We start from the raw sequence: 14,886 nt of genomic DNA, 5'->3' as shown, positions 1-14,886 counted from the left end.
TCAGGAGGCAGCTTTGGAGGTTCACCCCTTCCCAAGCACTCACCACAACCTCCAGCCCACGTGCCGAGGGCAGAAAGGACCAGCAGCAAATATAAATCTCCCCCAAAAGACACGGGAGACCCTTCCCATGTCTCTGCCATTGGTGATGTCACTGTGAAGCCATTCCCCCTTCCTGGCTGATTCCCTCAGCCCTACTCACCATAGAGGATCATGCTGGCGTTGGTGTTCCCTAGCTGGTTGGAGGCTACGCAGGTGTAGTTGCCATAGTCCTGCTCAGAGACGTTGAAGAAGGTCAGTCTGGAGAAGAAGGCTTTGTTCTCCACTTTCAGCCCTTTCTGTCCTTCAGCCAGTCTGGGAGAAAAGAGGAATGGGAGGTCACAGGGGTGGCATCAGGAAGGGATGTGCTCACTATTTTCCATGCCCAGTTATCCTCTGGTTGTGCCTGTGAGTGGGGAGATGGGTTCTTGGGAGACGAGAGAGAGGGAAAGGTATTGGGAAAGATAAGGGAGATGGATGCTGCTCTGCTGTGTCTCCAGCTGCCAGCCCATACCACCCCCATGCTGACCAGAGGCATCCTCACTGCTGCAGGGTCGTGGGATGGTGCTGGGACTCACCAAATGCTGTGCAGAGAGAGGGATGCTCCTGTGCCTGGGAAAGGCTCATTCCCACCCTACAGAAGGGCCTGGTTTCCCTCTCATGCCCTCAGTCCTCTCTGTTTTGCAGAATGCCTTCTGTGACCTTCCTCTTCTCTCATCCCTGTGTCCCCCCAGTGAGTGCTGCAACAGGCACCCATCACAGCAGGGAGGGTTCTCAGCCAGCACAAATGCTGGAGCATTAACCAAGTGCTTGGGTTTCCCTGAGCTGGTGTCCCCATCCTGCTTAGCTCCTGCAGCTCTTGCCTGCTAATTCCTCAGGGGAAGTGCTGGATTCCCATTATGAGCCACGCTGGGTGCTGATCAGGCGGGCTGAGCCTGCTCCTGCCGCTGCTCTGCAGGCCCTCGTGATCTGACCTAGTTCTGAGCAGAGCCTTTCATCTGCCATACAAACATCCGCAGCTTTGTACACTCTGCTGCTCCTTTCCTCTCCAACCGGGTGAGGCAGGCAGACCCAGACTTCCCTCCAGCTTCTGGAGCATCTTTTTTTGGTCAAAACATCCCTCCTTATCAGTGACTAGTGTGGCTTGTCCTGTGTTTGGCCACACCACGGCCCCTCTGGGCTAATCAACACAAAAATTGGTTAAAACCACTTTGCCGGGGTCAGAGAGAGGCAATTTCTCCAGAGTGGGACCTACCCTAGGCTGTGCTGCACCACTCCTCATTCCCCAACCACGTCCCTGTGCTTTGGCAGGACACAGAAGTTGCAGGTTGATCTAAAAGGCCCATTTTCACCCCAAAGCAAGGCAGACTCTCTCTGAGGTATAGCAAACCCTGTTTCTTGACTGACACCCCATTCCTTTTGCTTTTCCAAGAGCTGCCTTCTGGCCAAAGCATTTAAAGAGATGACAGAGATTTCATCCACCCCTAAGCGTGTGGATTTGTGCTGCCAATATCCATTTTGGACATTATGCTTCACCCAAGCAGGGATTTACCACAACACCTTCACACAGAGGCACGGGCAGCAGCAATCCTCCCCCAGTGAGGGCTGCAAGAGGTTCCTGGGAAAATCCCTTTCCACAAATTTGATGAGTTAAATAAAAACTCTTACCGCTTGTCATCTTTGTACCACTGGAAGTTGGCGGAGGGGACGGCGGAGGCCTCACACAGCAGGATGCCCTTCTGCCCCACCGGCACCCCTGTGCTCTTGGCATCCGAGATGTACGGAGGGTCTGCAGGGAGAGGGGAAACCTGGGGTCAACACCCAGCAGCCTTTGGGACTCCTATCTGTCTTGGTTTACAAGATAGATGTCTGCTAGGGAAGGCAGAAAAAGCCTCCCTTGGAAAGGAGGAGGCTTTTTCCTTTTCCCTCCCTTGTAAACCCCCTCCCTCCCTCCCTCCCTCCCTCTGAATTATTAGAATCGTGAAATCAAGGGGCTCTCAGGCAAAGATATGGGAATAGGAATAGCAGTTCTTTACTACTATGTATAACAAAGCAAACAACTACGGCTCTATCCCTGCCCCTTGCTCCTGAAGATTTCCTTTCTCTCCCCGCACATGAGCAGGAGCCAAAATAATCTCTGAGCCCATTCTCAGCTCCTGCCACTCCGGTGCTGCTGTACAGAGGTTTTCAGGTTCATGGGAGTTCTCTTCCAAAAACAACAGACCCTCAACTCATGGTTATTACATGTTCAGCTAATGGAGTGACCAGAGAGGGGCTTAGGAGAGTCTTTGTGTATGTCTAAACATGAAATATGCTGCTTTCTTCCTCTCTCTCATTTTATCTAACAGAAAAAAAAAAATTCTATTTACTGCTCTCTTCTCTTCTCTCCTCAGAGGTTATCAGCACAGCATCTCTCCATGGGCAGAAAACCCAGGTTGATGGAGACAGCTGAGGAGGAGGTGGTGGGAAAAAATGGAGCTTGAAAAGAAGGGGAAAATAGGGCAAAACACCACCTGCTCAGAAAAACTGCTGCCGCCTGTCTCTCTCTGGGGCCTTTGTGTGCCTCACTTCCTTGAGGGGAAGTGCCCTTCCCTTGCGGGGCAGCACGGTGACCCTCTGCAGCCCCACCCCTGTCCCCCGAGGGCCCCAGGGACTCACAGTTGACGGTGACTTTGACTCGCTGGACGACGGGCGCTGAGACATCGTTGGAGGCGCTGCACTCGTACTCTCCCGACTGCTCCCGCGTGATTCCCGTGATCTCCAGGTACTCATCCTCGCTGATGAAGCCCACGGCTGCAGAGGCAGAGACAGAGAGCCCTGAGTGATGGGGAGGCACAAGAAACCTGTGCCCACTGGCTGCTCACCCTCTGTGAGCGTGTCACTCTGCACTAGGACACCCAGCCTGCAGGTCCCAGCCCAGAATGTCCCTGTGCCCCTCCATTCCATCATTGCCAGAAAGGTTTCTGCAAACACTGGGCTGCTCCAGCAGCTCTGGCCTCACTGAGAGCATCACTTGCTGGAGATAATGTCCTTGATGTGCTCAGGTTGGGCAAAGTGGGCAAGCCTGCACCCTGCAAAATGACCTGAGCTCACCTCTGCACATCCCCTCTGCTGGGAGATTCCTCCAGGCTAACTCACATAAACACCCTTCTCTAATTTTTCAGCTTCAATTAATTCACAGCAAGTCTATTCCCATTAGTGGTGGTGCCAACACCTCCCTTTAGCTGGAACACCTCCCTTTAGCTGGAACACCTCATCCCTGTGCCACCTCAGGCTCATTTCTGGGGGGGGAGCTGCACTTGTCACCCTCCTCTCCATCCAGGCTGCTGTGCAGCTTCTTGTTTCACTCAAAGCCAGAAAGATGCAATAAGTGGCATTTTCTTCACTCTGGCATCTTTCAGCCCCCATTCCTTGCAGGAGCTCTCTTTATTTTGACACACTTCTGGAAAAACATCCAGTGCTTGTCTGGCCAGGAGCAGGTTGGGGCACGAGATTCCCCAGGTTCTTCCCCAAACAAGCAGCAAAAATTACTTTTTGCAGTCCCAAAACAGGGACAATTTCTCCCTTTCCTGTTGTTTACATCTCCCCACTGGATCTCCTGCAGCCAGGATGCTGTAATTACTGCACGGAACATCTCCAAGCCCTGTGTCACACTTAATATTCCTATAAATTTTAAACGGTAGTCCTTGGTACATATGTGTGGCAATTGGTGTCATATTTTAATTAGGCTTGCCCTACACCATCTGAAATTAATAATAGCTCGAATTACCAGTGTAATTTATAAATTAACATTGCTGCAGCATTAGGAAATAAATTAGCTCTGGACAGCTGTTTCTGGGAGTGAGTGCCAATGGCAGAGAGGCCAAGCACAGGTCCCTGGTCCCCAGGGGGATGCTGTGAGCTCGGCCAGCCCTGGCTTCCCACCCAGACACCGCTGTCTGTGCTGGCGTGACCTGATGGGCCACAACTCGCCGCGCTTGGCCGGTCAACCGTGTGCATCCTGCTCCTAACAAATGCATGCAACATCCACACGTGGGAGGCTCCCAGCAGGGCACACGCTGCTGCTTCCCACTGGCTGATGCTTTTATGGCATCTTTTCCCATGCTTCAGGGGTAGTGTGGTCAGACTCCACCATCCACCATGGAAAGAGCTGAGCAGCACCGATGGTGTTCCTGTAATGCCCTGGGACAGCTCAAGAGCACCCCAGGCATCTGCCAGGATCCTGCTGCTGCAGTCCCAGGTGCCACTATTGTCAACTCAAACTAGTGCAAATATGCTCAGCCGTGATGAAATCCCACCTTGGCTCTCTCTCCCTGCACCAGCACTCGCAGCTGCCACCTCCACACAGCATCCCTGGTTCTCTGCATGTCCACTGCTCCCCGAACTCAGGACGCCAGGCATGCACACATACACCCCACCTTTCCAGGCTGATCTAACTGGGAAGGCAGCCCTGTGGGCTTTGCAAAGGAGTGAAGTGAGTTTTCCTGTTGATGAATTGCTGACATGCACCAGTGTCCTCAGCCCTGTGCTGAAATTCCCACCTGAGTGGCTGGTGGTGCAAACCGCTGAGCTCATCAGTACTTAGTGCAACTGAAGGGTGAGATATGAAGGCGTTACCCCAAAATCAATATCCTTTAGAGACACAAAAATTACATCTTTACATCCAGCAGCCCTGCAGCACTGCAAAAAAAAAAAAAAAGGAGAGAGGGGGAAAAAAATTCCTTTTTGTGGCTGACCTAGAATCAGCTTCTCTGTAGCACAGCGCTGCCTGCTGATAAAGTAAGGACACAGCCGGTGGCCTTCAGATGCTCCGTGCACAAATCTGACTCTGGGTTGTGCAAAGGCTCAGATAACACTGCTTCCCAACTCACCAAAGGCCCTTTCCCAAGTTGCAGAGTCGGCTCACACACGGCAAGAATTAGCTCTTGCCATAGTCAAGCCATAATTTGTGTGCCTGGTTTGATCAGGGAGCAAAGCAGCTCGAGTGCATTTTGTTCTCCAGCAAAAGACTTCATTAAAGTAACTGCGAGGGTCAGATTTCCACCTGCAAAAGCTCAGGAAATTGGGGAATGAAGGTTTCCCCTGTGCCTGCGTTGCACTGAAGTCTGAGATATGTGCACAGTAATCAGCTGATGGAGAGGCAGAGCTCAAAGTTCAGGGACTCAGGGTCTGACATCCTGGGAATTTGGCTACAGCCAAACAGAGCCTGCCCCAGACTGGGACAGGATGCTCTGAGCTGGAGATGACTCCTGTTTCTGTCCTGTGCACAATGTGATATGAGTCACGCTCAGATGACAACAGCATTAGAGATACCATCCCTGCAAGAGGCTCTGGCCCAGGGATGCCTCCTTGGTGACAGCTACAGCATCTCAAATATTTAGGTGACATAAAGAGTCCCTGCCCCCTGGTGACACCAGGTGACTAAGACAACATTCCCCCATCCTCTCCTATACAAGTGTCTTTGAAGGAAAACCAGATCTGTAAAGCTGCTTCACTCTGTGGGACCACATCCTGGAAGCACCTGGAACTAGGGAAAGCTCAGGACAAGGCTTGACCAGAGCCCTGCAGCTCCAGGAGCTGTGCCAGAGGTACCAATCCTTCTCTGCCTGAACTGATGGTGGGAACTTTCAAGGCTGTCTCTGCTTGAGCACAATTAGGAGCTGAAATATTGCAGGAATTAATGGAGAGCTCTCTCATCTCCTCAGGAGCTAGAAAACTAGCACAGCCAGCACCCATCATTATTATTATTAATACTAATAATATAATACAGGCTAGAAATGGAATGGCCATGGACGATGCACAAGTGTAATCCTTGCTCATCAGCCAAGGATGATGAACTAACCCACTGTGAGCAGGGGAGATGGGAAAGCAGAGCCTGAGTCCTTGTGCTCAGTGAGCAGGAGGCTGCACACAGACCACCACGCACTATTTGGGACTTGCTCTGCAGATCTCTGTTAAAAGCCTCAGGGAAGGGGAAGTTTGACCATCATGAATGTGGAGGAGCCACAGAGGCGAGGTCCTGGTGTGGCACAGAGCACCAAGGCAAACCAACAGATGGCCAAGCTGTGCTTGGGGTCCCACACAGCATGGATGCAATGAGGTGTGGGCAGATGCCTCCTGCATCCATATTCCTCCCTCCATGCCTTTCTCCTTCCCTCACTTCTCCTCCCTTTCCCATCCTGACTCATCTCCCTTCTGACTCCTCCTCCCTATTTGCTTCCATTGAGCCTCTGACAAGATAATAACTCACCAGAAAGTGAACACATGTTCCCAAATTAATTACATGCCACTGTCCCCTGGCTCACTGTTGCAGCCATGTTCAGGTCTCTAGGACACTGCTCACAGCTTTCCCTGGCTGAAGACTGCCTGTGATGCCACTGAAAAACCTTCCTTGGAGCTCTTCCCTGTGTCCATACCAACTCCCTGCACCTCAGATCAAGCTGAGCCAGCCAGGGCTGCAAGATTTTTCACCTCTAAAGCCCAAAGGCACAACCTCAACAGTGGTCCCACAATAGGTTTGGTCTCTGGGTGCTCAAAGTCCCACCAGTGATCCCAAAGCACTGCCCTGCCCTCTACACCGTGCTGCTGCATTTTCCAGGCACTGATCCCAGTGGCCAGGATGAGCCAAAGAAAGAGAATATTTTATGGAGATAATTTTATTAAAATGTTTACAACAATGCAGATATTGACATCTCACTTCAATCAATAGCACAATTTATTGTCCTTCAAGGTGAACATTAAGCCAAGCTGCCCATTAGTCAATATTTACCTCCAAGGTCTATAAATCTTTATACGGGCTTCAGCGGATGTTGACAGCAGCTGATTCCAGATAAGTAAAAGTAAGAGCGTGAAACATTGCTCCTTTTGGAGGTGAAATAGTAACTAGTTAATTACAGTCCCTACAGCAATTCTCAACTATCAATTTATGGCTACTTCTGGCAATAAAAATTAACATCGTGCAGACTCCCAGCTCCGAGTGACGCACTAAACCCAAGAGCCATATATTTCAAACGTCACCCCGATGCGGTGCTGATGGCCATCCTATAACAGTTTATGGTAAATAAATAAAGCACACAAAGGTAATAAGAGAATTGTTGGCACCCGAGACCCGCTTCACCTCTCCTTCATGCAGCAGCGAGAGGAAAAGTGCCGCTGGGATGGGAGCAGGATGGGAGATTTAGTAGAATCAGAGCAGATGGGGGAGTAGGTGGAGGAGGAACCACCCCAAATTGCCCCAAATCTGTCTCAAAGGAGGCAGGACACAGCCCCAGGTGGGTGGGTAAACAAGAGCTAAAGCTGCCACCAGAACATGCCCCAGCCAAACTGAGGGATGCACCTGCTTCAGCTCTTATTAACCACTATTACCCTCTCCTGATGGCTCATTAACACATCAGGAACAAAGTTCAGGCATTTCTGAAATTCCCTTCCCCATTTTTATTTGATCAGGTGAATGACCCCAGCTAGGGCAGCTTCTCCTCCGTGCAGCCCCTCTTTTCAACCCCACTGTGCCAGCTTAAAGATGCCATGCTCCAGTGGACAAAGATTAGGGATAATTAACCTGCTGGAAACCATCCAGCGCAATCATTCAAAAAATGATTTTTTTTAAGATTACCCTATCGACCCAGACAAACTCCTCTCCTCCTCTTGTGAATATTGCATCCCTGAACCGCAGGCTCAAGCCCATTTCTATCTGTGACCCCCCCTTAGCTGAGCAATCCATTTAGGAAGCACACCTACATGAGGTACGGGGTACACACCTCCTGTTCTCCATGTTCACAACCCTTCAGAAGCAGGACCGTCTCCCCAGAAACGGGCACACAGCACATCAGAGTCTCTGTCGTGCTTACACAGGGCCAAGCCACTGTTTTTGAAGTTTCCCGATGACAAGGAGGGAAATCTCTCCTCCGACATGCTTTTTCATGTTAATTAGCATGTTTCCATGGCCTGATGTTGTGCAAAGCCCCAGGGGATGCTGCACTCCCTGCCTGGCACTGCACGGTGCTCAGGGATGTGGGAGCTTGGCAGGAGCTCACTCCACTGCTGCAGTCTGAGCTCCCTCCTCATCCTCACACCCCAGGGGTGGCAATCATCACCAGTTGTGTCTGGTGTCATCAAACAGAGAGAAAAAATCATGTTTTCCTTACTCAGACCCTTCATTACATTGGATTTGGGGAACTCTCACAGCCAATTTTGCTCCTTGTGTGCGGCAGCACAGGTTTTGAAGGAGAGGGGTGGCCATAAAATCCTTGGCATAAAGTTCTTCTTCTCCACTGGTATCAGTGTCCCCTCCTCCCTGGGGCTGTGGGAGCCTCTCCTTGCCTGTTGCTATGTAGTGCTGTGGCTTTTCTTCCCCTTCCAACTTTCTGGGGCATAGGTGAGCTGAGGGTGCCTTGAATTTTGCTCCAAAATACAATGGAGGACCTGCCCAGGCCTGATTTTGTGCTGACATGAGCACAGGTGACTATTTCTGAAGGGCCAATCTCTGGCTGCCCATGACCACAGGGTCAGGACATGGGGATTTTGACAGGCACATTCTAACGTGGAGCCATCACAAAGGCAGGAAATACACGTTCTTCAACTTCTTGCTCAATGCAGAGCTAGAGCTAAGTCAGGACCCACATTTATGGCTCTGTTTGCTCAGTGCATCCCTGAGATCACCCTTGGGGCTCATACCTCACACAACAACTCTGATATTTGCTATTAAGTGGGTACATGCCACACATCTCACTAGCCACAGGGACAGGTGACCTACAGAGACCTTCCAGATGCCACCACATCCCATGGTCACTCAGTGGTCACACATGGTCAATATATTGGCATGAACTCCAGGGACAGTGAAAGCAAGGCACTGGGGGCCTGAGCAACCTGGTCTAGTGGAGGGTGACCCTGTCTGTGGCAGGGTGTAGGAATGAGAAGGTCTTCAAGGTCCCTTCCAACCCAAACCAGTCTCTGACTCCCTGCCATGCCCTTCCCCGCAGTATTCCGGGGACACCTGCCCACTCTGCTCACCCCACCGACGCTATGCAGAGCTGCCAAGTCGCCTGAGCCATCCATTATAGCACCATTGTGAAGAGTTTTTAGCTTAAAAGTCCTTGAAAGTTTCCCACTGTGACTCGTTAAACAAGATCTTTTTCACTTTCCCTCTATTCTCCGCTAACAATATTTATACTCATTTCTTTTATTGAAATCTATCTGCCGCCTGTTCTATTAAAGCCACCTGAGTGGCAGCTCCTATTCTCCGGGAGCCTGCAGCCCATCTATTCTCCAGACAATGAGGTACAAGCAGTCTATCTTCTATTGTGCTTCCTGGCCTTCGGCTCTCAAATCTTCCATCTCAAAAAGGCATGTCAGAGACGCCTCCATGCAAAAGATTGGAATCCCGGGTTGTGGGGGCTTCCCAGTGTTGGCCTGGCTTGCTGCCCTCCCTCTCTGGGCGAGCACCTCCAGGGAGATGCTGCTGTGGCACCTGTGATCCCTCAGGGATGCATCTCTCCATCCTTAGTGTGGATTGTGGCATCAGCCGGCGCACGGCTCGCTGCTGCCGAGGTTTTTTGCACGTCTCAGACAACTTATTTGTTACCAGGAATAAAAGAGGAGCATTAAACCTTTTGTTTGCAAGAAGTAGTTCCTTGGGAAATAAATGGATTATGGAAATTAATATTTAAAGAAACAAAACAAAACAACTCAGGGACCAACCACCCTTGAACGAGGCTCTAACTCAGGAGTAAATGAGTCGAATAAAGAATGAGCTCTTTTATTTCAGTGTGAGGGAGAGCTCAGAGGCAGCTCAAGGCTCAGCAAAGTAGCAGTGACTTTCTTCAGCCTCTCCCAGCCTCTGCCTCCTCCTGGGGTGCTGGTAAGGACACTGGACCCCAGGAAAAGGTCCAGAGGGCACATGTCATCCTGTTAGAGCAAATTAGCAATGGCTACGGCTCACAAAGACGTTAAATAGTGTCAGATTTGCAGTAAAGATGGGTGCAGGGCTCGTTAGAGGGCAGCTGTTCTTAATGACACCCACCCATTATTGCCAGCATGAGCTGGATCCCTTTCTCCTTGGCCCTGGAAAGGCAAGGGTGACCCTTGTGGTGACACTGGGAGGGACTGATGCTTGGCAGAAGCTGTGACTGGCATGGAGCCACTTCCCACGGAGCTTTTCTGCCTCCTTGCAAAAACAAATGCAAAAGGTACATGAAAATCAATGTCGAGGCTCCCACAGAGCCAAGCCTTCTCCAGAGAGCTCCTGAGGAGACAGCATCTCCCAGCAGCTCCTGCCCGAGCACCAGCACTGCTCCTGGCACCACTCTTCCTCCCATGGTCTCTTCCACAGCCCAGAGCATCCAATCAGGCACCCAACACAAAGTCCTCTCTCCTTCCTTTCCTTACCCCTCCTTCCCCCCTGTGTTTTTTTCCCCGTAGCTGCTTCCAAGGTGAGAGAGGACAGCGTTGCTGGAATGAAAGATTCTCCTGCATGCCCTCTCCCAGCAGTGGCTCTAATTCATTTTTCATGGCCCCTTGCAGTGACAAAAGCCGCTGCTTCTCTCTTGTAAGCATGCACCACGCAATAAGTCAAAGCTGATGTGCATTTTCCCCCTGGGTGCCGAAGCTGCGCTTTTGATTTAATTTGTCCTGTTGTTTGGCGCTCAGCCTTCGCCGGTGAGCTCCTCTGGAAAGGTGGGAAGTAGGGCCCCATCCATGTGGAGGGGCTGCCTAACAGATGGGGTACAGTGGGTAGTGGTTAAATAATTTGTTGCAATGCTACCAAGATGTTGGAGAGCGACAGATGCTGCTGGAGAAAATCACTCAAACACGCATCCTGTTTGTGGGAACGCTGCTCCTCCATTAAATCCTGTTGCAACTTGGCTCCTCTGGAGCTCTTCCCGTTTCTGGCAGCTTCCTCGCTGGCTCTGGGAGAAGCTGTGGTGCACAGGGCTTGGCGAGGAGAGCAAGAACCAAGGTTGCTCCTGCCTGCTCCGGGGACACCTGCCTACTCTGCTCACCCCACCGATGCTATGCAGAGCTGCCAAGTCGCCTGAGCCATCCATTATAGCACCATTGTGAAGAGTTTTTAGCTTAAAAGTCATTTATCTGCAGGTGCTTTGCAAAGAACCCTTAAAAATTCCATGGGAGATCCACCACATCCCTTCCCAACAACTCCATGTGACCACATTGCTGTGCAGGAGAAAACATTCCCAACCCCTGCCAAACTTGAGGCACCCTGCTTTCCTCTGGATTTGTGTGAAAAAGAGCTGCTGGCAGCCAGGACTGAAGGGTCCCTCTGGCTGGAAATTTAAACCCCAAGGCTTTCTCCACAGGACAAGCTCTTAAGAAGCAATTGCAATGCAAAGCGTTAAATGGCTGTAACCTCGGCTAAGCCGTATTTCAGCCGCATTAGGGAAATATCCCTCACATGGGAAGCAAGTGGCATAATGGCATTAGAGTAAAAAAATAAGCATCAAGTGCCGGCTAAATCCATCCCCAGAGCTGGCAAGAAGTCATGGGGATCTGGGAAACTTTCCCTTCTCCACACGTATCCCAGCAGGCAGCTCATGGCAAGCCCGGACTCTGTGGCTGCCACAGCTTTCTGCAAATGGGGGATATTTTCCATCCCTCTTTCTCCCCTGGGACCCCCTGACCACTCTTCACCCCCCAGAGTCATCTGAATCATGGCAGGGTGAGACTCGCTGTCGCCTCTCCGTCATCTTTATCCCGTCTTTATTTTTTCAGACACGCTATTTTCCAGCCCAGTGGCCTTGCTCTGTCCCTTGTGTTTTATGGCACTGATGTCTCCATTTCTGCAGGATCACTCACAATATTGTGGCTTATTGAGAGAAGCCAGGGAAATGCAGGGGTGATGAGTTGGATGGGTTTGGGGCTCTGGGGGGCTGGTGAGGATGCCCTGGGTCTGGGGAAGGGGGATGAGGTGGTTGTGACAGGAATTTCAGGGATGTGTGATGCTGGGTGGCTGAGACTGGGGGACTGGAGGCTGGGCTGAGCCCTTTCCTTGGAGCCCATCATCCCCTCCTCAGGCCTCTGTGTAGGTATTGGCCCTGCTACAGGAGCTGGGAGGGCAGCGAGAGGCATTGCTCTGCAAGGGAAATGCCATTTTAAATAACAGCAGTGTGTCACAGGAAGGGGAAAAACCCATGGGCTACAGCATTGCTCTGGCTTTAAATTATACCATAGGAGAATAAAAATAAAAGAGAGGAAGACAGAGAGAGAGGCCAGGAGGAAAAAGAATTGCCATTGTTTTACCAAGCAGATGGGAAAGTTCAGGGGATCAGAAAAAGACTATTATTATCTTGACTCGACCGAGAGAAGATGGGAAAGGAAGAGGCATTTTTTTTCCCTGCAGTGAGGAATGCTGTGGCTGAAGTGTTTCAGCAAAGAGTCAGAAGGAAACGATGCCATCAGCTCGGGGTAGCACCCAAGTTACCCCCACAGCCTGGGCACGCCACCATGATTTCCCTTTTTGTCCCCTTTCCCAGCAGTGACACCACATCCTGTGCTTCTATTGCAAGGCCAGGGAGGGGTAACCAGGGCACACATTTCTCACCACCTCCAGCTGCAGCAACGTGCCAGATGTACGGCCAGATGTGCCCACTGCCAGTGGCGCTGCAGCTGTGGGCACCCCTCCATGGCACTGCTGGTCCCACCACCTTCCCAGCCTCGGGGCATGGCCACCTGCCACAACTACCCAAATTTCTGTTTCCTTGTCCCAGAAACCTATTGCTTGTCTACAAGCCATTAAATATCCTAAATACACAACGAATTTCCTGCTGGCTGTTTAACATGAGCAGAACATGATTTTTTTTCCTCCCAAATTCATGTGAAAAGCCCTTTTTCTGTGTCTGCAATGGTGCTACAGCTCCGTGGCTGTAGCTTCACTTTTGTTCTCCAGCTTGGTACGGGGCAGCTGAGCCACTCTGGCTCTCCAGCTCCTTGCCCTTACAAGCACAGCAGCGTTTCTCAGCCTCACCAGAGACAAAGAGACTCTTTTTCTACCCATATTCAGGCCAGGGGAAGGGCACAGCCCTGAGGCCCATGGCAGTGACCGAGCACAGACATCAACAACTGATTTACAAACTGGGGCAAACACTGGTGCAGCATCTTCCCTGACAAGTGTCAAGGTGATGGGACAGGGAAACAAGGAGGTGAGTGTAGGTCAGTCCTGTCAGAGCATCCTTCACCCACCACATCCCTCCTTAAAGCCTCTTTGCCACTCAATTTCCTCCCTTTCCTTCTATCCTCACTTTCTCTCCTCCTCTTTTCCCTCTTCCTCCCTCTGCCACGTGGTCTTTCCCTCAGTCCCCCCACTTTGCCTTGTCACCTTTCCTTCCCTGCAGCCACTTCTCTCTTGCACCCCTGGGACACAGAGAGGGGCTGGCAACCTGCCCTGCTTAATCCCAGGGCCACTGACTCCTCGGGCACTTAATATTCACGACAGAGAGAAACATTTCATGGCGAATTGGACGCACATTCAACTGGAAATGGAAATTTTATGACTCTTCTCACTCTGCGCAGCAGATTACACCAGCTGAGAAAACATGGAAGCAAATGAACAACCTGTGAACTGTAAAGTATATTAATAATGAAATCACAGCCGGGGAAATGAAGGCTTTATTCTGTTTATATTCTGCTCCATTAATGGAGAGTGCTCGCAGTAGCTCCGCCCCATTAGCTGGCAATCTGCGCCCCAGGAAGGATGGTGGGGGAATGGTGGCACTGGGCAAAATCCTCCTTCCCTCTGGGAAGTTTGGCTCAAAGCATTTCCCTGTGCTGCCTCCATCTATGGACAGTGGGGGTGGGTGAACATGGGGGTTATCTTTAGTGCCCTGCCCTGTGCAAGCTTGGGAGCAAGGTTATAAGGCAAGGAATGGAGCAAATGGTGATGCCAGGAAAAAGAAGGAACAAGTTTGGGTGGAAATCAGCTCCAAAACCACAAGGAGACACCCAGCAAAGAACTGGCACTGGGAAAAACATCCATAGAGAGCCTTATGTGCTTTCTCCTTGGGCTGCTCATTCCCATCCCCTGCCTGCTGTGTTTGAGCATCCCCACCTCTCCAGCATCCTTCCCACCCCTCACCACCACATCCCATTTCTCCAGGGATGGAAGCACTTGTGCACCCACAGCCCCAAAGCCACGCTGATGGCCACAAACTGAGCCAGGCCAGCAGGGTTTGTGCAAATAAATATTTCAGTGCTATTACCCGGCACACAGCCCTGTCCTTGGCTCAGCAGACCTGGGCCACGTGTGACACAGCCCAGCCAGGCTCTCTCCTTCCCGAAAACAACGGCAGCAGCTTATGCAAAGCACATCACAGCAGCTAAAAGGAGCCAGAGCAGAGTTTTCTATAGCTGGAGCGACCTGGTGTTGACAGAATGGGGACGCATTTCCACAGCTCAGATTTTTATAATAATACCTCAAGGGAGTCGCTGGCAAAGTTTGGCCCAAATATAATTAGTTTGCACAGCTATTAGGGGCTGATAAAAGGTTTTAATTTGCGTGGAGATCTCTGGAATCTCAGACACTCCTGTCCCTTGCTCTTCCCCAGGCCAGCTGAATGAAAGGAGAGTCCCAGGCAGGGAGCGACACAAAGCCACGCATTTATCAGGGAAACAGGGAGTTGTGTTCAGCAGCAAAGAAGAGAAGGAAAATCCAACAAAAAGCTGACATTGCTGGTGTGTTGGGCTTTGTCCTCTTTGTCCCACCACGCCATTAACACATCCCATCCTTCCTGCAGGGAGATGCCATGCAGAGCACAGATCAGGGCATTTGCAACTCCTCAGTGGGTCCCACCTTTGTGGGAAAGGTGGTCAGGGACCAAGAGGACAAGACACAGGATAAAATCT

At 51.1% G+C, this 14,886-nt stretch overlaps 1 protein-coding gene across 6 annotated transcripts in view; it reads right to left on the bottom strand.

Annotated features, from left to right (window-relative positions):
* NTM (neurotrimin) overlaps positions 1-14,886 on the bottom strand; it is a 390,965-nt gene that overhangs the window by 6,135 nt on the left and 369,944 nt on the right. For all 6 annotated transcript variants that reach the window (XM_066564272.1, XM_066564276.1, XM_066564270.1 and 3 more), the window contains 3 exons: positions 2,695-2,829; positions 1,705-1,825; positions 200-351 (listed from right to left, as the gene is read on the bottom strand). In XM_066564272.1, coding sequence (XP_066420369.1) covers positions 200-351; positions 1,705-1,825; positions 2,695-2,829 — 408 coding nt within the window. The remainder of the gene's footprint in view (positions 1-199; positions 352-1,704; positions 1,826-2,694; positions 2,830-14,886) is intronic.

The sequence above is a fragment of the Molothrus aeneus genome, chromosome 22, assembly GCF_037042795.1.
Source record: "Molothrus aeneus isolate 106 chromosome 22, BPBGC_Maene_1.0, whole genome shotgun sequence".
Classification (NCBI taxonomy): domain Eukaryota; kingdom Metazoa; phylum Chordata; class Aves; order Passeriformes; family Icteridae; genus Molothrus; species Molothrus aeneus.
The sequence above is the reverse complement of the archived record's forward strand: the minus strand, read 5'-3'. Positions and strand labels throughout refer to the sequence as shown.